The 26,242-nt window shown below is 37.0% G+C and overlaps 1 protein-coding gene across 1 annotated transcript in view; it reads left to right on the top strand.

The window, feature by feature from the left end:
- Positions 1-26,242, top strand: part of fhip1a.L (FHF complex subunit HOOK interacting protein 1A L homeolog) — a 94,883-nt gene that overhangs the window by 31,536 nt on the left and 37,105 nt on the right. Inside the window, exons 2-4 of the mRNA XM_018231420.2 lie at positions 4,628-4,872; positions 16,105-16,731; positions 21,458-21,616. Of these exons, the coding sequence (XP_018086909.1) occupies positions 4,771-4,872; positions 16,105-16,731; positions 21,458-21,616 (888 nt within the window). The 5' untranslated portion in view covers positions 4,628-4,770. The remainder of the gene's footprint in view (positions 1-4,627; positions 4,873-16,104; positions 16,732-21,457; positions 21,617-26,242) is intronic.

The following is a 26,242-nucleotide window of genomic DNA, read 5'->3' as shown; positions in this document are numbered from 1 at the left end:
AATTTCTAATGGTTCCTTTTATGTTCCCGTTCTGCTGGTAGGTAGAAAGCATGCCGAGAAATTCTGCAGTGCAACAGATCATATAAAATGTGTTTGTGCTCAAGACTCCCTCTTCATTTTAATTTACTTGTGTGCTTTTTCTTTTCTGTTTTCCTTCTGTGCTGATGGTATCATGGTCACAGGCTTTGTGTTATTTTCTGATAACGAATTAAACAATTTGTCGTATGCTTCCCAAAAGTGGTAGTGTGCATGGTTCAGTGTGAATTGTGTCCAAGGGATAAAATAAGGGCTTTTCTATTTGTTGGACCTGCTCACAGTAAACCTATTAAAGAATTATGTTTCTTTGTTTCACTCCTGCAAATTGCACATCTTATATACCAATTCTGCCTGAATAATAAATACTTAATATGTCTTGATCTAGCAATAGCTATATTATTATCATTGGACCAAGATGTAATATGAGCCTGCCAGATGCTACAAAGAAAGTATGCTATTCATTCCTTTTCTCTTTGGTCTGACTGTGTCTGTGACATGCATACTGTTTTATATCAAGTGGCTTTGCTACAAGGGTGTTTGAAGTTGTGCCAGCCACCCACCCTAATTTTCTGCATGTGATGGATACTTGGCTTGTGGCTGATGCAGGGATGTATATTTTAAATTAGCAACCCGTGCTAAACCAACTTCTGGAATAAGACAAAAGTCATGAGTGCCTCAGAACAATTTGGAAGAGGTACCACATTTTGGCTGTGCCATTTGGAATGCTTTGGTAATTTACAATACATCAGCCACCTTCCAACTCATCAAAATGTGGACACAGATAGCACACAATAACCCCATTGTAGCAGAACTTTTGGACTTTAACAAAGTGCTGTATCCTTTAACTGGCCCTAAACTTTTTTTGAAGAACATAAATATTATTCGATGAATGTAACATACTGTACAGCTTCCCAAGCTTTTTTTTTTGTCAACTTTCTTTTTATTTCAACCATTTTTCACTTTTCCCATATGATTGTTTACAATAACATCATAGTGCACAACACATGAATGCATGGTACAGTAAATTGCTTTTCAAGGGAAAAGGTACAATAAAAAGTAAAGAAAAAAGAGAAGGGAAAAGAAAAGGAATAGATAAGGAGAAAGCAAGTAATAAACTAAATCCACTGTGTGTATGAGATATACCACTCACTCACAACTTCTACCTTAACTGCAAGCTATTGCCATAAAGCCCAGATATCAGACTCACATATTCTCTAATAGAATGAACTCTGCCCATTGCCCTGTTCCAACTCATAGGAGTGTAAAAGTCTTATCTATTAAGAATCCATGTGTCCCATATCTCTGTCTATTTCTCCAACTGGCTATCAATTTGGTATTTCATACGCTCATTAATATGTACAAACTCTATCTTTTCCAAAACTTTAGGGAAAGAGAGGCAAGGTGATTTCCACTGTGCTGCAAAATGAATCCTCGCTGCCATGCAGATATGTTGTGTCAAATTTCAAGCTTATGTCCAAGGAGCATGACTTCTGGACATGGATCAATAGGGGTATAGAAAAGTTTAGATAATACCTGAGATATCTTTTGCAATAGGGTTTGTGCTGTAGGACAGCTCCACCAGGTATGCCATACCGTCCCTCTAGTAGAACAGTTCCTAAAGCATTGAGGTGAGACAGTTGGATATATACAATGAAGTCGCTCTGGAACATAATATGCTCTGTGAAAGAGTTTAAAGGTCCCCAGAGACGCAAAGATTTCTCTTGCCGAACGACCGATTTTAGCGAACTCCGACGAATCCTTCGCAATTATCATGCGGTTAGTTTGAACGATCGAACATCTTACAATTTTTCGACCCGACATCTGTCAGGAAATTGATCGGCCAGGTTAAATAAATCTTTGTCGGTCCCAGTGCAATCTATCTATGTTTGCAGGGCCAAGCAGGCAGCTACCCTTTGTTTTCCTGGCAAATTGGTCTTTTTAGTTGATTGTACGATCGTTCCGAGATAATCACGGTCTCACGATGATGAACGGATCTTTTAAAAACCTCAACATCTATGGCCAGCTTAAGCGAGGTTTCCACTATGGTGACATTATAGCTCCCTTTGAAAATTCTCAGGTAGCTTTTGAGCCATGTTTCCGGGGAGAACGTTTTCCCCAAGTCTTTTTCCCAGTCCAGCATGTGTTGGAGTTTCTCCGGTACAATGGCATGGTTCAGATGGCTATAAATGGTTGATAAAACATGTTCTCATGTACTCATCGGGGAGGTCATGCAGGTAGCTTTCAAAAAAGTTCTAGAGACTGTATTTTTATTCCAGAAATGTGCGGCAAAGTATGATAGTTGTATCACCCGGTAGCTTTCAGTAGTCGGGGCTGCATATTTGCGAATAAGTTCCGCCATATGTAGCGGCCTAGATCCATCAGTAAGCTGATGAGCGGATGTCACTCCTCTGTCTTTCCACCAGATAAAGGCTGAATCAGACCGGCTTGGGGCAAAGAGGGTGTTTCCATGTATTTCCCAAGCTTTTTGTAAAGCATTACCTGTTCTAATTATACATGCGGATTTTGAACGTTCTTGCTATGACATTCCTTGTTACCCAAATAATTTTTTACTCTAGTGAGCCTGACATTCCTTTTGACATATCAGGACAGGGAGAGAGCTTTTAGTGACCAAGAGGCTGCTATGCCCTGTTACTGAATTGCTTGTCTTATTCCACGTTCTACCACTTCTGGATGGCCAAATTCCAAAAGACCACCTCCATGGTCACTAGGCTCTGCGTCCACTTTGTAATATAGTAAAATGAATATTCGCCCGACAGACCTTTAGAGGGAGAGAAAAAGAATATTGTATGTAACCAAATACCCCTTTAATGTGCCTCATCTATAACAAATTCATTTTACAATTCAGTATACATTTCTTTTCATTGTCAAAATGGGGCAATTTGTGTTTTTTGGCCCCACTATGTGGATAAAGCTGGACAGCACCTTAAAGGAAATGCACTTACAGCACAATAATAAATGCACTAATCTGTAATAGATTATATCGATTTCACAAACAGCCTTTATTATTACTTTTTTTTGTTTTTTTGTTTTTGTAAAGTGACTTTCAGCCTTTCTACACTGATTGTGGGACAACAGCATAATTCAGTTGTTTGTGTAGGAAAAATAATGTAAGGTTTAAAAAGCACTATAGATCATTTATACCTCAAAAATCTATACAAAAAAAACTATAGTCTATAAAAAATTATAAAGTCTATTTGTAAGCTTGAATGATTAGATGAGCAGGAAGAGTGTTGAATTTTATCAATATATGTGTATGACCAGTTTAAGGGGGTTATTTATTAAACCTCAAATTTTTCTGATCGTACTTTTTGGGGCAAAACATGAATTTTTCAAGGAAAAAAACTTGAATTTTTCAAGATTTAATATACCCTGATGCTGCAAAAAGCCCAAATCTGAAATTCCGCCATAAGAACTGACTTTTTCGTGGTTTTTCAAGCATAAACTTGAAAAAATCAGGCTGTTCGTGAGAAGAGCCTGTAAAAAATAATACATTTGGGTTTTTACTCTTTTGTTAAAGATCTGATTAAATCAAGTTAATTTATTAATAAATAAGGCAAAATAGGGCATGGGAGTTTGGTCAAGCTTTTTTTATCGGGACATGAGATAAATATGGGTTTTAGTAAATAACCCCCTAAGTGTGAAATTATGCAGAGATGATATAGGTGTTACAGTTGTTACTAAGATAGAATTACTGTTCCCTTCCTGATATATTGGACTGCTTACGCACCTGCCCCACTAGTTAGGGCTTTGTTTTTCAAGTGCCGCAAACTGTGATCTTTCATTGTCACAGTTTTGGTGGGTTTAGCCCGAAAAAGTCGACTTTTTCGGAGTTTTTCGAGCATAAACTTGAAAAAATCAAGCTGTTCGTGAGAAGAGCCTGTAAAAAATCATACATTTGGGTTTTTACTGTTTTTTTAACGATCTGATTAAATCAAGTTAATTTATTAATAAATAAGGCTAAATAGGGCATGGGAGTTTGGTCAAGCTTTTTTTATCGGGACATGAGATAAATTTGGGTTTTAATAAATAACCCCCTAAGTGTGAAATTATGCACTGTGAACTTTCATTGTCACAGTTTTTGCCATATTAAAAATCTATCACTTAGTGATAGATTTCCCCTTTTATTATACTGGAGAGTGGGTGATGATTAATATGCAGGACAATGAGGATTGTTTCACACCTGCATTTCATAAAGGGAAGTGAATAAGTATACTATAAATACACATGATTTATTTTGCAAAGCTGCTTTCTATCCCACACAAATAATGTTTCTGGCCATTCATGAAGTGAAAACGCCAACCTCCCCTGCAAGCTGCCACACAAGTGATTTGCGACTTTTGACATTAAATAAAAGTATGTAAGTATGCTGTGTAAATGCAACTATTTGTCACACAGAAACACTTATGGTCTATTAATACTACATGTGGCCTAAGCTGTTGCTTAGTAACTTGCTGCTTGCATTGTAAGGCTTGAAGGTCTTCATGAGTATGCACAAATCAGTATTTTGCATGAGAGCCTAAACCTCTTAATGAAATGTCTGCTTTTTTATCTCCCTTGCTTAACAATGCAGGTCAGTTCCAGACAAAAAGCATGGCAAAGATTAGTTTCTGAAGACAATGACCTGAAGAACCAGACCGTCTGTTCAGAAAACAGGTTGGACATGACTTAGAAAAACAGGCCTCGTAAGAAGGAGAAAAAAACAAGACAGGCATAATGTCCCAAATCCTAAGTGCCAGCAACAGACTGAAGTCTGTTAACCTGCACAGTGCAGATTCAGAAACATGCACTATGGTCTTCAAGAACCACTGGAATCAGGTGACTTGATAGTAAACTATTTTTTACCTTTCCTTAAATACCCTGATCATTTTGGTACTATTTCCCTAGATTTTTAAAAGAACATTTTCTGAATCACTTGGAAGAGAAGTTATAGAATCCCAGTCACAGAAATTCAAAGCATTTTATTTCAGTATGTGTATAAAATATGTGATTAAAGGGAAACATTTCATTTAGCACAGTATTGTGAAAGAGTTGTAAAATTGTTCATGTGTTTTTTTGAACTCAAGTCCACAAAATCTGTGCGGCAACAGACATGATACCATTCCTATAACTGCTAAGACATGAGTGGAAACAATATGTCTAATATTAGCTAAGTTATGTCCCACCATTTCATTTACAATGTAGCAGTACTGTCTGATATTATGACTATCTCTTCCACAGAAAGGGTTGCTGCTTGTTTGGTTTTAAACCAGACAATCTAGCTTTCCCTTAGGCTGTTTGGTTTCATAAGGAGCTGTCCAGGTTTTAGAGCTCTGAAACCTGGACAAAACTGTGCTAAATTCACTGACCACTAGGTTATTGCCCTTCCCACTTGACATCACCACTTTGCCCCTAAAAATTATAACATATAAATGTGTTGGTGGTCTGTACAATGTCCTAGAAAACGTTCAAGTCTTACTTCCTTGTAGTTGCTCTGTGCTGCAACTACTCAATTCAGCACAACAAAAAAGAAAAGCAAGAAGAGCTTGTGTAACCACTACCTGGCATAAATGGTTTGCAGTTAATTTGCTGGAGTTCTTCTTCCCTTTCTTTTATGGCTTTGCCCTTTAACATCATCACACTGCCATCCATGTTATCTATCATCTATTATCTGAGGACCTTTTGAGGAATTGGATCCTGAAGATTTTATAAAGTAATATATTTTATATATTTTGCCAGAGGCATGAACCACCAGTTGGTATATATATGTTTGAAATGTTTCTCCACATTTCATTTCCCAAGCTTCCTTTTATACAACATTCTATTTGAAGGTGTCCCCATTACAGCATGAGATTTTAGTCCAAGTGCTTGCCTTGTACTTGAAGAGCAATAGATCTGTGGTGATCTGTATACAATTAATGAGGCTGCACTGCACACATCAAGGCAAGATGTGCATTGCCATAACTGAGGTTTCTCTATAAAGCTTAGCAGTTATGTTATTCTATGAGGAAAGTGGTATCTATGTTTTGCATCTAGATTTCTTCTAGTGATGCTTGCTTCTCAACAGAGTATGTCAAAGGTACATTCACAATAAACAGCTTGTTCTGTGTTTTATAATTAAACAAACACTTCTTTCTACATCCTAGAACCATCTCTTTTGTTTTTTTCCCAGCTGTCTCCTAATTCTGTGATATTTCAGAAGCTTTACAGGAGTAGTATGAATACTTAATTTGCCAAGAGCACAGGAGTACATTAGGTAAACAAGTAATAAATAGTGGTTCTGGAAGAGGACAGACATGGGCTTATATGTACAGTGGCAGCGGAAATAATTCAGCTGTAAAGCAACAGATGTTGTTGTGGTTCAGTTACAGGAGGTTCATTTCAGAGAACGGAATGATTCTCATATGGCAAAACAAACATGATTTGACAGTAGGGCAAAAGATGATTTAACATTGTAAAGAGAGACTAATAAAGGGGTTTTATTTGCACAGTTCCTTCATTACAGTAGCACTATATAACAGTGTTGAACAGGTGGGGTACATACAAACATTTAATTACAGGATAAATTTTGCAACCCCCCCCCCAGAAAGTTTATAGTGATGGGCTTAAACAAATACACATTATTAAAACACAATTCTATCTAAAAAAAAAAAATCATGTATAGTTGACCAAATGGACTTTTAAGGGGTGATTTTTGCTGGCGAAATTATACGGCAGTTTTCCGAATTTATTCGCCGGCGGTGAAACGCTGGAATTAGCTGCGAATTCGCGCCTGGCGAATAAATCCGCCCATCAGTATTTATGGGTAATCTTGAATGGATTAATCACATTAACTTGTTTGCTGAAATTTCCAATTTTCCAATAAGCTTTAAAAATTGGTACTAGTACAAAAAAAACCCTTGAACATCAACTTGCTTGAATTCTGAAGATACACCTACCATTCTGCCCCTTTATATGTTTATATTAATAAACAGTTTTAAGCAGATTTTACTTATTATGTTCATACTATACACAGTATTTGTACGGTTAAGGCTGACTTTGCTTCTTATGACTTACTTCACCCATCACTTTATGGTTCTTCCTTTTGATTTATCCCTGAGTCCATCACTTAACAAGGTCTCTGAATGACAGAAAGGTGCATTGACTATTCCTGTGTTTCCAACTTTGCTGTCATTGGGATATCATATCTGCAGACTCATACAACAGTCCTGTGCAGAGAAGTCATTTCACCTGTCAACTTTTTAAGACCTTAGTTCATGTTATCATTTAGCATGAAGAGTAATCAAGAACTGAACCATTATTTATGATGATTAACTGCCCTATAACCAGAGAGCTGTGAAAAAGTAACATAGTCCTCTATGTTACAGTTTTGTTGCTTCATGGCTTTGCATTATTGCTTTTCGTCTGTATAGGACAGGGGTCAGCAACCTTTACTATCAAAAGAGCCATTTTGCCCCCTCTTCCACTAAAGAAAAATAGTCTGGAGCCGCAAAACATGACACAGCTTATAAACTTTTAAAAGTTTTAACCTTTTTTAATTTTAACTGTTACAACAACAGAATACAACAAACATTAGTGCAGTGTGCATGTGTAGGCCTACTTTGAAATAAATTAAACACCGAATAGCCCTATTAAATGCTAGTGTTCTCATCTCTTTAAAGGCGAGGGCTATAGACGTCATTAACCCTTTAAGTGCCAGCAGAATTTCAATTTTGTGCTCTCTCACTTTAGGGGCATTTTCTGAGGGGAAACCTATAGTTTACCTAGGAAAACTATACATTGTTTTTTTCAGTAGAAACTGAGCTTTCTAAATCTGCCTGAGTTTTCATGTATTTCCACCTGTGCAAAAAAATTTATAGTGCTAAATACCAAAAAAAAATGAAAAATTACCATTTTTCATCGTATATCAATTTATACCAGAAAAATATTTCATTTTACGGATGAAAATCCAAATGATTTGGAAAGCCTTATGTCTCTCGAACGTGCCAATAACAGATATGTATAGTTTTAGGGAGATTTAGGACTTCTGTACCTCAAATACTCCCGGCAGTATATTACCGAATTTTGAAAGCACTAAGGCAGAAAACGGCATGCTTTAGATTCCAAGGCAGAAAATCCTGAAACCGTAGGTTTACCCCAGAAAACCATACATTTTTGAAAAGTACACATTCTGCCGATTACAAAATGGGTAACTATGTCTCTCTACTCCCAACTACCAAACATAAAAGCTTGTCTGAACATAGCGGTTTTTCAAAAAAAAAATCAAAATTCTGAAAAATCATTTCAAAGGTTTTATTTTGCTGCTCCGCATATCCCAAACTATATTAGGTACCAAGAAAAAGCACCTGAAATATGATCGCCAGGGGTCCACTGAACAGTTTGATACCCATTATGCATAGGTTTACCAAAGTATCTGGTAGAGACACCAATATGAAGTTAGCACATCCAAATTGATCAGGACTTTACTTCAGCTACTGAGAAATCAACACATTGACTGCATTTTTTGTGGGGTAAAAACACAGAAATATATGTTTACCCCCCAAACCCATATATTTTTGGAAAGTACACATTCTACAGAATCTAAAATGGGTACCCATGCCTTTCTGCTCCAAACTACTGAGTCGCAAGGCTTTCCCAAAATTGTCGGTTTTGGTGAAATATGTGAAAATTGCCTCAAAGCTTCAACTTCCCAGCACCATATCACCCATGTATCATTATGTACTAAGAAAAAGCACCCTAAATATGATTGCCAGGGTTCCTCTGAACATTTTGGTGGCCATTGTTCATAAGTTTACCAAAGTATCTGGCATTTAGAGGCCCCAAAATGAAGTTAGCGCATACAAACAGTTCCGTGGGTAACTTCAGCTAATGAAAGATCAACACATTGACTGCATTTTTGTGGGGTAAAAACACAGAAATATATGTTTACCCCCCAAAACCCATATATTTTTGGAAAGTACACATTCTACCGAATCTAAAATGGGTACCCATGCCTTTCTGCTCCAAACTACTGAGTCGCAAGGCTTTCCCACAATTGTCGGTTTTGGTGAAATATCTGAAAATTGCCTCAAAGCTTCAACTTCTCAGCACCATATCACCCATGTATCGTTATGCACCAAGAAAAAGCACCCTAAATATGTTTGCCAGGGTTCCTCCAAACAGTTTGGTGGCCATTGTTCATAGGTTTACCAAAGTATCTGGCATTTAGAGGCCCCAAAATGAAGTTAGCGCATACAAACAGTCCCGTGGGTAACTTCAGCTAATGAAAGATCAACACATTAACTGCATTTTTGTGGGGTAAAAACACAGAAATATATGTTTACCCCCCAAAACCCATATATTTTTGGAAAGTACACATTCTACAGAATCTAAAATGGGTACCCATACCTTATTGCTCCAAACTACTGAGTCGCAAGGCTTTCCCAAAGTTGTCGGTTTTGGTGAAATATCTGAAAATTGCCTCAATGCTTCAACTTTCCAGCATCATATCGCCCATGTATCATTACGTATCACAAAAAAGCACCCAAATTGTGATTGCCAGGGGTCCTCCAAACAGTTTGGTGCCCACTGTGCATAGGTTTACCAAAGTATATGGCATTTAGAGGCCCCAAAATGAAGTTAGCACATACAAATTGTCTTGTGGGTAACTTCAGCTAATGACAAATCAGCACATTGACTGCATTTTTGTGGGGTAAAAACACAGAAATATATGTTTACCCCCCAAACCCATTCATTTTTGGAAAGTACACATTCTACAGAATCTAAAATGGGTACCCATGCCTTTCTGCTCCAAACTACTGAGTCGCAAGGCTTTGCCAAATTTGGCGGTTTTGGTGAAATATCTGAAAATTGCCTCAAAGCTTCAACTTTCCAGCATCGTATTGTCCATGTATCATTACCAGCATAAAGCATCCTAAATATAAACATAGGGGTCTACTAAATAGTTTGATGCCCAATGTGCATAGATATACCAAACTATGTGGCGCGCAGAGATCCCCAAATGACAATATGTATAGACATTTTCACGGCTGACGCGCTGGCTGCTGCAACATAACCACCCGGTGTGTGTATTATGCGACATTAGACCACCTAACAGTACAGAGACCCCAGAAAACCATATATTTTCAGAAAGTACACATTCTGACGAATCCAATATGGGTAAATAAGTGTTTCTACTACAAACTGCCAAACTGCAAAGCAATGCTGAACATAACGGTTTTTATCAAATTTCTGAAAATCGTCACAAAGCTTGAATTTTACCCCATTATATGCTCCACGTTTCGTAACGTATCAGCATAAAACATCCTAAATATGAACGCCAGGGGTCTACTGAACACTTTGATGCCCAATATGCATAGATATACCAAACTATGTGGCACATAGAGACCCCCAAATGACAATAGTGTATATACATTTTCACGGCTGACGAGCTGGCTGCTGCAATATAGGCACCTGGTGTGTGTATTATGCGACATTAGACCCCGCTAAAGCAGTACAGAGACCCCAGAAAACCATATATTTTCAGAAAGTATACATTCTGACGAATCCAATATGGGTAAATATGTGTTTCTACTGCAAACTGCCAAACTGCAAAGCAATGCTGAACATAACGGTTTTTTATCAAATTTCTGAAAATCGTCAGAAAGCTTGAATTTTACCCCATTATATGCCCCACATTTCGTAACGTATCAGCATAAAACATCCTAAATATGAACGCCAGGGGTCTACTGAACACTTTGATGCCCAATATGCATAGATATACCAAACTATGTGGCGTACAGAGACCCCCAAATGACGATAGTGTATATACATTTTCACAGCTGACACGCTGGCTGCTGCAATATAAGCACCTGGTGTGTGTATTATGCGACATTAGACCCCCCTAACAGTACAGAGACCCCAGAAAACCATATATTTTCAGAAAGTATACATTCTGACGAATGCAATATGGGTAAATATGTGTTTCTACTGCAAACTGCCAAACTGCAAAGCAATGCTGAACATAACATTTTTACAAGGCAAAATCAATGTTTTTTTTCCAGACTAGTGTTATCGGCCGTCAGAATCACAGTTTGAATATTTTAGCTGGGCCAAACAGGTTATACGGCTAGAAACAAGTGAACACAACATATGCAGAGCTGAAAATGCAATAAAATGGCTAAAAATTCAATAAAATGGCTAAAAATGCACCAAAATACCCAAAATTGCAATATAATCACCGAAATAACATACAAAAGATATTGCACAGTACGGTTAGCGAATACGCTATTCGTAATGGCAATAAAACATTTTTTTCAGCCAAAAAAAGAGACGATGCGATAAAAAAAAAAAAGCCACAATGCCATGTATGTGCGTGTGCGTGTGTACAAATGGTAAATTACATGTTATGTGCGCGTGTGTGCGTGTGCACGTGTGTGTAAGTGCAGTGAGTGTAAGTGACCCCCCCAATCCCCAAAAATGTATGTGTAAGTGTGTGTAAGTGTGAATCTAAGTGTGTATTACTGTAATAAGTGTGTGTTGGTGTGTTTGTGTGTGTAATTGTTGCACTAACCTGAAAAAGTCGCTGAAGAGTGTTGCACACGATGTGGAGGGGTCCCAGGAAGACATCTGCGACGATCTGCATGTTCCTGTGCTGTGGGGGCGGAGATCAACGGCGCAGTGCAGGCTGCAGCAGCAGGACACGTAAGTAACACGTGCCTGCTGCTGCTTTTGGGCCCCATGGCGATCGTGCCCCAGGGGCCACTCGATCCCCTGCTCTGCTCGTTGCCTAGGGGCAGGGGATCGAAGCGGAACGGAGCGACCGGCTCGAACAGCCGCTCCTCCGCTCCACAACCCGGAAGTGCTGCAGAACGTAGAATCTACGTTCTGTGGCATTTCAAGTTACTTTTCCACAGAACGTAGATTCTACGTTCTGTGGCACTTAAAGGGTTAAAATATGCGTCACGTCCATGTTTATAGCCCTCGCACCTGCTGCACCTGGACTCTGGAGGCTTCTCTATTGTCTTGAGTGTGCGATTGCAGTAAGGACCATGAATCATCTTGCTGTGGCTCGGTCTTGCCTGTCACTCCTGGGACGTCTATACAGCCCACACACCTGCTGGCGGCTTTCTGAGTGTACGACCGTGGTAAGCTAACCGTTAGCTTACCGTGGTCACACACTCAAGAAGCCGCCAGCAGGTGCGAGGGCTGTATAGACGTCCCACAGCAAGCAGGATGAAGAGCCGCGTGAGGCTCCAGAGCCGCAGGTTGCCAACCCCTGGTATAGGAGAAGGGAGAGCACAGAACCTGCACCCTCTGTACAGTAATCATTGCTTTTACACAGTACACTCTCATTGATCAGACATACAACTTTATCAGAATAGTCAAAATAAAAAATCCCCTCTCATTACATGTACAAATAACATAGTCCATACATTAAATATTAATTAGTTCTGAAGTAAAATAATACAATTGTACGAACAAAGACATAATTTATTAGGGGCTGTGTATTCTGTAGGATAATATTGTTCTAAAGCATTGGTCCCCTTAACAACTGCATAGCATGCCATGATTCATTCCTCTTACCTGAAGAACAATGGCCAATGTAGTGAGTCATTACCATAGTTGCACGAGTTGTGCCTGCGTGGGTAGAAAATAACACTTTTTAGAATGAGATGAAGAGTCCCTGTATACTGCATGGATCACTTAATTATATACTGCAGTTTGTAATGAATTTAGAAATCCAGTATTGCAAATCAACAAAAGAAAGGTATGATCTAATTTATATATTTAGATCATAAAGTGTAAAAAATAAAATAACATATTTTTATGTTCATCTGTTATTTGTTATTCTTCTTTCTCTACAGAAATATATTTTCTGTACTATATATAGATTTAGATTTTTTTTTAGAAGTGTCCATTTATCCATTTCTTTTACAGTTTTGACATTACTGTTAAAGGCTTCTTCAACCATTTTAAGCTGCCTTTAGAGTGCTGTAGTCCCCCAATTCCTTATGCCATTCAACACCCAGACCTTACGGTTGTCACTGACAATTAAAAATAGTTGACAATTTGAAGGCATGGATTATTACTGTTAGAGGGCTGCTGATCCTCTAAGCTGGTATAGCTTCAGTATGTAAAATTAGTGATTTCTAGCCATATTGTTAGGCTTCAAATCTTCAAGCTGTTCAAGCCAAACTGGTCGAACTTTCAAGGCATTAGGCACAAGGATGCACCAGGACTTTCATGGGCTGGCAAGTTTCATCATGGCTGGTAGTTTCATCCGGCTCAGTTAAGTCAATAAGGCATTATTGAAGTAAGCCATAAATGTCTTACTTGTAGTAGGCTGAAAAAAACAAAGTGGTGATTGGTTGTTGTAAGTCTGGTGTCAGTAAGTGAAAGTGCCTCTTTCAGAGTATATAAACATCACCTTATATAGAGCAATGATAGGGCATGGGCCTTGCAGATTTTGTAAGCTACAACTCCTAGGAACAACTAGGGGCACATTTACTTAGGGTCGAATATTGAGGGTTAATTAACCCTCGATATTCGACTGTCGAAGTTAAATCCTTCGACTTCGAATATCGAAGTCAAAGGATTTACCGCAATTCGTTCGATCGAACGATTATATCCTTCGATCGAACAATTATATCCTTCGATTCGAAGAATTTTAATCCATCGATCGAACGATTTTCCTTCGACCAGAAATTTGTTAGAAAGCCTATGGGGACCTTCCCCATAGGCTAACATTGATGTTGGGTAGGTTTTACTTGGCGAAGTAGGGGGTGGAATTTTTTTTTAAAGAGACAACACTTCGACTATAGAATGGTCGAATAGTTGAACGATTTTTAATTTGAATCGTTCGATTAGTATTTTTTCTTCTATTCATTCACTCAAGCTAAGTAAATGTGCCTCCTAGTGTAGAAAAATGTAGCCAGCAGAAAGACAAACATTGGACTTCATTGGATAACATTGGATTCATATTATCAGTTTATTATAAAATGTTCCAAATCTCAAGTACACTGAATAAAAACCTTTTTAACAATTTGTTTGCAGTCTTTGTTCAGTTAAATGTCAGATGTATTCTTATTATTGCTCTTTATTTTTCCTATAAATTATTATTACAATATAAATTAAACAAATGGAACTGAATAGAGCTGAATAAAGCGCTTTAATCCCGAACCCTCTCTAAAAGACTTGAAGTCAGGTACTACTATAGACTGAATGGTTTCTAGGTGGTAACATCCTTCCTCTCTTTTCAGGAGCTTACTGACTGTGTACTATATGTATATGATTTAGTTGTAAGTGGATATTATAACATTTGTATGTCTTTACAAAAGGAGAAAATAATACCCAGTGCAGTAATTTTCCAAGCCTGCAGCAAACAGCCCAGACAATTGTTGAGCTGAATTAGTAGCAGACATCTCAGTTTGCTGTCAGTTAAAGGGGAAGTATTTCATCATGAGTGCATTGAATAAGGCTTGTGCTGAACATGCATTTTGCCTGTTGTTTTCAGATTGAAAAATCTATGTTATTTTATATTTCTTGAGCCAAGCAGGGCAAACATGAAGACTGAAGCTATATGTTTGTTCCTTGCAGGGTAAATAATAAGCCACAACAGATGGTGAAAGAAAGAGGTAATTATCTACCTCGCAAGGACCAAGCATGGAGTACCTTCAATCTTCCTCTTTGCTCTGTTTAGCTCAAGAAATAACAAAAAACAAGCTTTTTTTGTGATAAAATCAAATTGCCAAAAAGTATGTACCGCACAAACCCTATTAATTGAAGGCGTATACTGCCCCTCTCATGCCTGCAACCCAGTTCAAATGTTAGGCAGTTACTCGAGAATTTAGTTAGTAGGAAAAGTTGGCAACAGCACTATGGCAGGGGGCAGCACATCATGGCATTCCCTTGGCAGACTGACTTAAAATGTGGTCTCTTTTTTATTTCTGAGACACAAGGTCAGATCTGGATACTGGGCATTGAAGTGTGAAAAAATAATTTAAAAGGCATTAATTTGGACTCATTTTGAATTAAAAAAATGCATCAGTTTCAGTAAGAAATTAATTAATGCCTTTCTCTAGATTACATTCAAGCTCACCCGTTAAAAGTAAACCTAAATGTTTTACAAGACTTCTTAGTTTGTTTAATGGAATGTATTTTAATTTTGAATAAGTGGATAGTTAAAAAGAAATATAAGCATGATGCAGGCAGAGTTTTCTCCAGTTCTTATTAAATATGTGTCAGTAGTGATATTAGTCTATACTAATGTGCCAGATTTGCTGTTTTTTCAAAAGATTACAACCACAGATTTATGTCAAACCCTACTCATTAGCATAATTCTTACTGAATCTGGCACATTTTATAACTTGATTATTGACGCAGGCTAGTAGTATTTTATCTGCAGATATGTGAGATGGGTTTTAACAGGCAACTCCTTATTAGAGCAAGTTTAAGTAGAAAAGGTTAGCAGAATATCCGACACAGGAAGGGGAATGCAAATTATCTTTCTTAAATAGATACATTTGTGCTGTCTACCACATGCTCATGTTTTTTTATTGTATGTATTAACCATATCGATAGCTAAAGAATGACAAGATTCTGTTGTTTTTAAATGAATTTTAGAACCTCGTATTTGATTTTAAATGAATACAAGAGGGTACATTTTTAACTTTATTACCTGTGTGATGATTACTAAGTGGATGCTCTTGAGGCATAATTGGCACTGGCTTCAAGCTGGGTTTTTTTGCCTTCCTCTGGATAAAAATATATAACTTATAGATAAGTAATATAACTTATAGATAAGTTATATTAATTGGAATATATAATTTGACAAAACATAGACTAGTTTCAATGTTCCACATTGCCCTATTCAGATCAAGAAACAACAAACACCACACAATTTATGATTTCAAAATAAAGTCAAAAAGTATGGCAGGACAAGCCCTCATTCATTGACTCATGTTGAACAAGGTGCTATACTTCATCTTTAAGAGAAATTAATGAAATACAACCCATATTATATTAAATAAATTTTTACAATGATTTGATCTATCTCTAAATATTTAATTATTATTTTTTTTTTTTTTCAAGGTCCAGCGTATTTTAGAGAGCCACGATCCTTTTAAGAATACTCAGGCCAAATATAGACAGATTTCTGGTGACGAAGTCAGTGCCGTACAGAATTATGTTGAGCATATGCTCATGCTTTTAATTGAGGAAGAGGTGACGGATGCTGCCATGGGACCAATTCTGGAATTTGTTGTGTCTGAGAATATTATGGAAAAGCTGTTCTTGTGGAGCCTTAGGAGAGAATTTACAGATGAAACAAAGCATGAACAGCTCAAGATGTATGAGTTATTGATCACTCAGTCTCATCAACCCTTGCTTCATCACAAACCAATTCTGAAACCTCTGATGATGTTACTAAGTGCTTGCTCTGGTACATCTACTCCAGTGGTTGAGACAAAACTGGCTGTTCTTCTTAATCAACTCTGCTCAATTCTTGCCAAAGATCCATCTATCTTAGAACTGTTTTTCCACACTAGTGAAGACCAAGGAGCTGCCAATTTTCTTATCTTCTCTCTCCTAATACCATTTATCCATAGAGAAGGCACAGTGGGGCAACAGGCTCGGGATGCTTTGCTGTTCATCATGTCTCTGTCTGCCGAGAATAACGTTGTCGCTAAACACATTGTCGAGAGCACCTATTTCTGCCCAGTAAGTCATCTTAAAGTAGCTGCACTCTTTAGCAGTGCAGCTTAGAATATACTGTTTTTCATATATAACACATCTCTTATCTTGATTTCATAGATTTCATTGTCAGGAAATATTTATGAGAGTTTGCACATAAATAAGTTAAATGATTATTTTCCATTAAAAACAATCACTTGTGTGTTTGTCTGAAGGTACGTTGGAAACTAAAAGCTTGCTAAGATTATCAGTAACTATCACAATATGGAACTCAGCATTACAAAGCTGTAAAGCTCAGGTGCAGTAGTGCAGTGGTTCAGGGGTTCAGCTAAGTCTGAAAATGGTTTTAGGTTTTTTCCATACTGTTATTTCTTTGGCAGAAGGGCTGTTCCTGCCATGATGCAAGGTGAGAACTCTTTACAGGACCTCTGAATTCATTCAGATTTTTTATCTTATTCTTTAAAAATGTATGTTTTCCATCCTTCTTGTAACTCAATACCCTGCCCACAGAATAAATTTGCCATCATAAATCTCCTTAGAAACTGCAACAGTCGAAAGGAGAACCATCAATAAGTCATTCTGCTCCTTGAAAGAGCTGTGAGGAAAGCTGCATGTTAATACAAAGTTAGATTCTGATACGATGCTGCCATGTACTGCCATTTCAAAGGCTTCAAAATACACTAAAATGGTACCTTTCTTGTGGCCTGTGATGGAGCAGTGATTTGTATGAGTACCTGAAATGAGGAGCTTTATAGAACAAATAAGGTTATTGACATTGCAGAATAGCAAAGTTTAGCATTCCATTTTAATGATTAAGAGATGTTTGATCCAAACACTGTGTTTTTTACATAAGTAAATATAATTCTAAGCAAGTTCGCATTATAGTTAATTAAAACTTTTCATTGGTTTTGACGTTGTTTGTTGACATATATGAAATTGAAAGCAGTGTTTGTTACCCCTTCTGTTGTCTGTTCTCTTGGTCGAAAAATTTAAACATATGGCATTCTTTCCTAAATGCAGCCTTGGGTTTTGAATCCTCATAGGTGCATGTGCAGGTGTTTCTCCAAAAACACAAAAAACAGAATAAGGAAAGCAGGACAGAACCCAGCAGTGATATTAATTTAATTGCACTGCTGGGTACTGTCCTGCTTTCTTTATCCTTGATTTTGTAAAAAAATTTGATAGGAGTCAGCAGTATTGCTGTAGGTTTAGATACTTTCTGTAATAAAATTATAGATGCCTTTAACAGGAGGTATCATGCTCAGTATTCAAAATACAATATACTCCAATGAGTGTGTGGTTAGGCAGAACATAGCATTTAAAAAATTATGCCATTCAAAATCAGACACAAATGCCACATCTCATTACACAAAAACACTTAATTCCCCCCCAAACCCACTCACATTACTCTAATCCCTATCCCATTCTTTGATTCCCATTTGGGCCAGGAGGGATGCACTTTCAGTTCCATCAAAGTCAGTTTTTAAGACAAGCCTCTTATTTCTATCAACTTATCCACAGATAAAGCCTCTGTATAATGAAGCCCTCCATCCGAAAACCTGGCTGGAATTATAGTTTGCTCAATGAGCTAGCCATGCCCCCAGAGGAAGTATAGTTAGCAAAACAATGATCTGTTAGTTATTTATTTTAATGAAAATATTAGGCAGAACACATTCTTAAAGGGGTGGTTCACCTTTAAGTTAACTTTTAGGATGTTATAGAATGGCCAAGTCATTATTTCTATTCAGGTCCTTTCCTATTGATATTCCAGTCTCTCATTCACTCAATGCATAGTTGCTAGGGTAATATGGACCTTAGCAACCAGACTGCTGATATTGTAAACTGGAGAGCTGCTGAATTAAAAGCTAAATAACTCAAACTCCACAAATAATACAAAATGAGGACCAACTGCAAATTGTCTCAGAATATAGCTCTCTACATCATACTAGAAGCTAACTCAAAGGTTTTAGTTTTAGTAAGCTTCTGTCTGTCCTTCTACAACTAAAATTATTGGATTAATAAAAGCAAAGAGAAAAAAAGCTTGCTGTGTCCTTTATTAAAATAGAACACACCTAATATGTAGGTGAAAATCAGCAAATGAGATTTGTAGCTGAGTTTTAATATTAGAACTGTAAATATTTCTAGTGGAGGTGTACTTTTGCACTGCAGTTGCTTACACAGAACACAAACGACTCAGTGGCTTATTATTATGCTTGCATTTTTTTGCATAAGTAAGAGAAATCTTTGTCCTTGGCAGAAGATTATTGCCTGTTTAAAAGTAGAATGGCCATTGAGAATTAATATGTTCTATTGTGATTAGAATCTTAATCCTTCTTAAATTATGCTGCCTTAAGTAACTAAAATAGACAAAGTGCTGCTGGGAATGTTGATTGAGTCATGCAGTGATCTTACTGTTGGCACTTGGAAGGGGTGTTAGTACTGTACACGGGCTGTGATTCTGGAATGTATTGGAAATGAGTGTGGGAAAGTGGACATATGTATGCAAATGTTTCCATCAAGGTGTGCAAAGGCTTAACTAAGGTCCCTCATGTAGCCTACTTAACGTTTTTTTAGCTGCTAACAGTTGCTTTTGGCATGTAATTTCTGTATATCACTTGTTGTAAATCATCAAAAGGTTACAGTGGCTGTTTGCAATACATTTAGAAATAAACATGACAGTTTAAACAAGTGGATCTCCTCAATCACAAATTATTTATACATATTGCTGATGTTAGAACAAAATGATTACCTCCTACTAGAGTACCACAGGTTACCCGCAAAAACCTGCTGTACCCTGTGGGTTGCGGGTAGAAGTTCCGGATGCGGGTATAGACGTGGGTCAGCGGTTCTGTGGGTTGCGGGTTTGGCTGCGGGTCTTCTCAATAGCGATTTTTGCTCCTTTTTTCTGATCATGTCTACTTCCGTTGATGTCACTTCCTGTTAACAATGACAGCACTTCCTAATTCTTGATGGGTCCGGGTTGCGGATAAGGGACTTGCGGGTGCAGGTCGGATAGCGGGTAAGAATGCGGGTTGCGGGTCTGGGTTGCGGATTGCAGGTTGCGGGTACCGGTCGGGTTCCAAAAAATGGACCTGTGCAGTACTCTACCTCCTACAGTGAAACCTCAATTTTCCCGCATTTTACACCATTTTTCTGTGGTCCCGCTAGTTTACAACAAATAATACATTTCCTTTTACATTTTTCTGGATTTGACACAATAAATATAAATTGATGTTCTACTGTATTTCTAATTCCTACTCCTAAGCAGTGATTCTGAGAATTGCAAACTGAATTATTTCAGGTAGGAGATATCATTTTTAGATAATGTCAGTTTTCAGGATTATGCAGTAGACAACCTATGTGGATTGTCCATCATGCAACCCTCGAGATGTTGTCAAACTATGGACTTGGACTATGTTAATCTTTTTGACCAAAACAAGACTTGTAAGTGTGGATTTCCTTTAATGTGTGTATATTTATATATATATATATATATATATATATATATATATATATATATATATAGATATATATATATACACACCTATGTGTGTGTGTGTGTGTGTGTGTGTATATATATATATATATATATATATATATATATATATATATATATATATATATATATATATATATATATATATATATAAAGTTTGTACAGTGAACGCACTCCTCCCGGTTCAGATTCTGTTGATGGTGGTGCGTTGGTCAAAATTCCATGTTACAATTCAGTAAATGGACCCGCACTCATTCTTAAAGGTGAAATAAATGTGCTTTAATTCACAGGTTCAATGAACCTGTGAATAAAAGCACATTTATTTCACCTTTAAGAATGAGTGCGGGTCCATTTACTGAATTATATATATATATATATATATATATATATATATATAGTGAATAAAGTACCCCCTCTTGTAAAATATAAGGATATTATAAGTTACCGAGGAGTTTCATGACCATATAAAAACACGAGGCCGAAGGCCGAGTGTTTTTATACAGGTCATGGAACTCCGAGGTAACTTCTAATATCCTCATATTTTACAACTGGGGGTACTTTATTTATTATAATACACAAATTTTAGTGAGTCATGTGACAGAAATTACATCACTACTCACCGTTTATAACTGATGACATCACTACTCACCGTTTATAAGGATATAATTTACAAGATATTCATGGCTTTTGTGTATTATATATATATATATATATACTTCCCCAAACTCCCAGCACTCACGATAAATATCCTCTCCTTGCCTGGGTGCATGCCTCATGACACTTCATACGATCCTCTCCAGAAGAAGCCGCACAACTCAGGACTTATTGTAAAGTAGTAAATTTATCGAACACACTAATGTTTCGGCTGCAACATCAGCCTTTGTCAAAAAAAACGTTAGTGTGTTCAATAAATTTACTACTTTACAATAAGTCCTGAGTTGTGCGGCTTCTTCTGGAGAGGATTATATATATATATATATATATATATATATATATATATATATATATATATATATATTAATCAAAGTACCACACTCAGCAAGATCAAAGATCAATTATGATGATTCCAACTGTCCAATTACTACTGAGGAAAATCCCATGTAGTGATGGAAACATTGGAATTCTTTCCATACAGTAAAATTTCATCTCTAAAGAATTTATGTCATGGACCTAATTAGAGCTTGATTACATGGATATGTGACAGTCCTGTTTTTGGCTTAAAGGTTGATGGTAATACTATCCTATCACTGTTCACAGGTTCTTGCCACAGGACTCAGTGGCCTTTACTCCTCTTTACCCACAAAGTTAGATGACAAAGGGGAGGAGTGGCATTGTCTGCTGAAGGAAGATTGTCAACAGATTCCTGAACTCATCCAGTTCCAGAATTCTCTAGAGTTCTGCAATGCAGTAATACAGGTAAAAAAGAATTTAGCTCTACTACCTTACCTTAATCTACAGAATCATTCGTATTGAATGTTAATTCTAAAGCATTTCTGGGGATTTAAAGTTTTTTTTGAACCTGCCCCTGATAATGGTGTTTATGCCCTTCAGCCTAAACTAAGGGAGTGAACAGGTTAATGGCCTCATCCTGGAATCAAAGACAGTTTAAACATTTTTCTGAATTTTGATTAATATTGTGCATAATGCACATCCACACAGAGCAAGTGGATCATAAGTGTGAGGCAAGTGCGGTTCCTGGTTTGCTGGTAGATCAGTCCCAGTGGAGTTAGATGCAGAGGATAAGCATTGCACATCGATGTGGCAGGTAAGTACAAGTCCAGTTAATAGACTAGAGGTCAGGTTTGGGAGCAAAAGCAAAGACTGGTAAAAATTCTATAGGTTAGGGCAGGACAGAGAAAACACCACCTGATTTCACTCGCGACTGTGACAGAAATGGCATCTGCGTGTGACAGCATGATGGGGCAGATTTTGGCTACAGGGCGTGCACTTGACCACAATGGGGAGATACAGATTACATTCATGTCAATGACTGCAGGCCCGGCAGAATCTGCCAATTTTGTCATTCTTTACTACCATTTTCCTGCTGGTAGAAAACTTATCAACTGTGACATTTACCTAAAACCAGATGTGTTTAATCTTGTGATCAAGAAACTTAATAAGCTAACCCTTTGTTGCTGGCATTGCCTGTATATTACCTGCTTCTGGGCTCATGTGAGTTCCTTGCCTAAAAAAAGTCAAAACAGGACACGTAGATATACTGTAAAGTTGTCACTGCATGCCTAAAAAATGTGTTATCAAAGCTGATTGAAGAGAGTCTCAAGTAGCTCAGTATAGAAGAATACATAAGATTTATGCAGTCCAGAGTTATAATTGTGACACTGAGAAGGAGCATCACCAGATACATTTCCATTCAGACTGACATTGATCTGTTGGACTTGCAAGTCAAACATTATGGTTACAGTTGCCTGAACCAAAGAGAATAACTGGAAAAATAATCCTGCTGAGTATATATTACCGGTAACTTCAAACTGCATTCCCTTTATAATGAGACAGTAAGTAAGCCATCACTTTGTATGCAGTTATTGCTTCCAAAACGCCAATGACCAATATCTGGTGAAAAGGTTGGACATAATCAATAAGGCTGGCTGTAAAATCCCTTCTGTCAAGGACCACATTGTTATGTTCCCATCATTCACCTAGTAGCAAAACAATATAGCTTGCATGGACTGATAAAGCACCCAATCTTGACCCACCACCTGGGTGGCCAAGTCTGGCAAAGGGCTCAACAAATGACTTCAATCTCACCAGACACATTTTATGTATAATTGTAAACCAAAATGTGTGTAAGGTATGAAACATCTATATAGGGAGCTTATCTATTAATAAAAATCCTCTGTTGACTGATAGTTCAGGTTTTGATTATGATTATTTTATAAATAGCTAGTATAAAATATTGTGCAGTTGTAACATAATTAATAGTAAGTTTTTCCACCTCAGGAATGTGATACATTAATAATCATGAAGGCTTTTCTGTGTTAAAGAACATTTGAAAGTTGCTGTGAGATTAATGATTCAGTTCTGAAACAACATTTCCTAAAGCAGTGCTTAGGATTTATTATTACTCACATTTTCTTGGAATTATATTTAATACAATATTTCTGTTGGTATTAAAAGTAAAAGGAACATTTATATGTAATCGTATAGCCTTTTTAGATGATTATTGAATAGAGAATTGCTTTGTGCTGTACAGGCATTATATTTAAAGGGGTAACATACTCCTATCTACACCTTTACTAAACGGTACAATACAGTACAATAAATAGGACTAATGTTTAAAAATGTATTGTACCTGTTTTTTATGAAAACAATATATTTTTTTGCCAATATAAGGCACTAATGAAATTCTTTTTGTTTCCCCCTGGACCCATTCCTACCCTCTGTTAATAGGTTAATTTTAATGGGGTATAATGAGTTCTGTATAATATAAAAACCCTTAGCTGCAGCCTTTGTTAAGCTTTGACATGGTGGAATAGCTCAATACACAGAAGACCTATCTTCTTACTGAAATAGATCAGAGCATTGCCATTTGTATGTTTTAAAGTCATATTTTATACAATCAGTAAACCATATTTGTGATATGAAGATGTTTATTGCTGCACTGATATAATAGAAGCATTTCTAATCACAAGGTAAACAAATAATGTATTTGTTCTTTTTTTGCTGTCTCATTGTAGCCTGGAGAATTACTAGACAAGGATAAGCCCTTATCCCTTTTAGAAAAATAATTTGCTCCATGATAACTTTTTAACCTTGTCATTTTAGAATTCTGTGCATGCACGTTACCTCTGCGATATTTTTGAGACTGACATCAATAACATTGACTCTGCAGAGGAAACTTCATCAATCTACTTGAAATGTGCTTCTTATTTTCACATGGCTCTAAATAACACCAAGACACTTTGTCCCTGATAATTAGCCTTTTATTAATGACTTTGATGGGTTTTAGCAGGAAGCAGTAAGGCCCTGCTTTAAAACTTCAAAGTTTTAAAAGCTTTAAAATAAACTAATACATTTAGCTGCTTGAAGTATTCTGTTTGGTCCATCTAAGATGTTAGATAACTTTGGTGTATCTAAGAAAAGAAATGTGTGTGCTGTTGTACTCTACTGTACAATTTCTGGAACCCTTTAGTCCAGGATGTTGCAGCCAAATGGCTTTAGATTGAGGGGTCCGTTTACTAAAGTGCGGTAAATCTGACTTTAAGTTTCCGCATGTTATCGCTGAGAATATTTTTACGCCAGAATATTCGCAGCGACTAAGTTTACTAAACAGCGATGCGCTCAGAAGTCATTGCGATCACTTGCGGTAACTACGTTAAGGAACCAGCTTACGTTAGCGGTAATTTTAGCGAGTTGCGAATTTTCTGGCGAAAAATTAAGTTTTTGCGAATATTTATGCTATAAAATAGTCTTGTTTTATGGCGGTTATTATGGCAATTTTTACTGTGACATTTATGGCCAGAAATGCATCTTCAAAACTTATAAACTTTATTGACTGATGATTATACCATCCAACAACATCACCAGAGTAACACCAATCAAACATGTCTGCATCATATAAACCCTTCTGCCAATAGAATCATAGGAAATGATACCAGTCAATCTCTTTGCTTCATAGAAATGCACAGTTTAATGTAGCCAATCCCAATGAAACCAAAAAGTGTAGAGGCTGACGAATCCTTGGACTGTGATGCCACTGCCAATAATACACCTCTGAGCTGAAACTGCTGCTGTTGCACCAGATAGAAGCAGAAGCCAAAACATCCTGTCAGCAATAGCTACAGATCTGTCTCCTGTCAGCAAAGAATGATGGGTAAAAAAAAAAACATTATTATGGGATATTTCCTGCCCCTTGAGAATTTTCTGGCGGAAAAAATACTTTTACGCCACTTCATAGGTGGCGGTAAAAGTTTGCGAATATTCTGGCGTTAATTTTGTCTTTAGCACATTTCGCTGTTTAGTAAACCATGCGTTAATGTGTACGTAGCGTTATTTTCAGCAAATGCGATAACTGGCGAACAATTATTCTTGCGCAAGAAAATTCGCAAATTTATATTTACCGCAGGTTAGTAAACTGGCGATAACATATTTGGCGAAAATTCTGTCTATATATTGTGCGAATATTTTTAACGCACTTTAGTAAACGGACCCCTAAGGAAGTAGACTCTGTGTCCCATGTGGTTGTGAGTGTAATCCTTTTACTTGAGGACCCAATAGGTACAAAACAGAAAGCAAGCAGGAAACCAAGAAGTAACCAAAGGCTTGGGACAGGAAGGGTACAAGAAGACTCAAGAAAACAAGTTGAGGTTAATATATAAGAGTCAAATAAAAAGCAAGGAATACACTGGAAAAAAACAGACCACAGAAGTTTAAAGCCTGTGAGGAGTATGCATATGAATGAGCACCTAGATGCCAATGAGCGTGAAGCTAAAACAGTTGTCAATATATAGCTAATTTGCCATTTACTTTGGAACCCATGTTTGCATTTGTATGAATGTATATATGTATCATTTTCATATAACATATTAATAGAACAGAGAGGAGAAAGGAGCTTTTTTTCGGTAAGAAAACCTCATGCAGGGTTAAGAAATCTTAAATGAGCCTCTTGGACTGTTAACATACATTGTCAGGAAGAACTTTTAAGATTCTTTTGATTAGTAGTGCAGGCATGGTCATGGCTAGGCTAACAAACTTTTACTTAACAAGCAAAAAAGCTTTTATTGAAGATCAACAGGAATTCAGTAGCTTAATTCAGACCATACCAGCCGCAACTCCTATGGAGGAGACTTAGGGGTTTATTTACTAAAGTCCGAATGCAAAAATCCCGAAAAATTAGTAAACCCCATATCTGAAGGAAGTAGATGTAAGACAGACTTAATACAGCAAATATGTTACAGATCCAATAGTAAATGCAAGGTTTAAATAAATCGCTTTTATTCAGGTATAATGTATTAAATCACCGTTTTAGTTTAGAAGCAATAAAGCCTAAAATATGTCTAGAAATGCTGTATGTTATAAACTGAA

The sequence above is a fragment of the Xenopus laevis genome, chromosome 1L (assembly GCF_017654675.1).
Source record: "Xenopus laevis strain J_2021 chromosome 1L, Xenopus_laevis_v10.1, whole genome shotgun sequence".
In the NCBI taxonomy this organism is placed as follows: domain Eukaryota; kingdom Metazoa; phylum Chordata; class Amphibia; order Anura; family Pipidae; genus Xenopus; species Xenopus laevis.
Note: the sequence above shows the minus strand (reverse complement) of the source record. Positions and strands in the feature narration are given on the sequence as shown.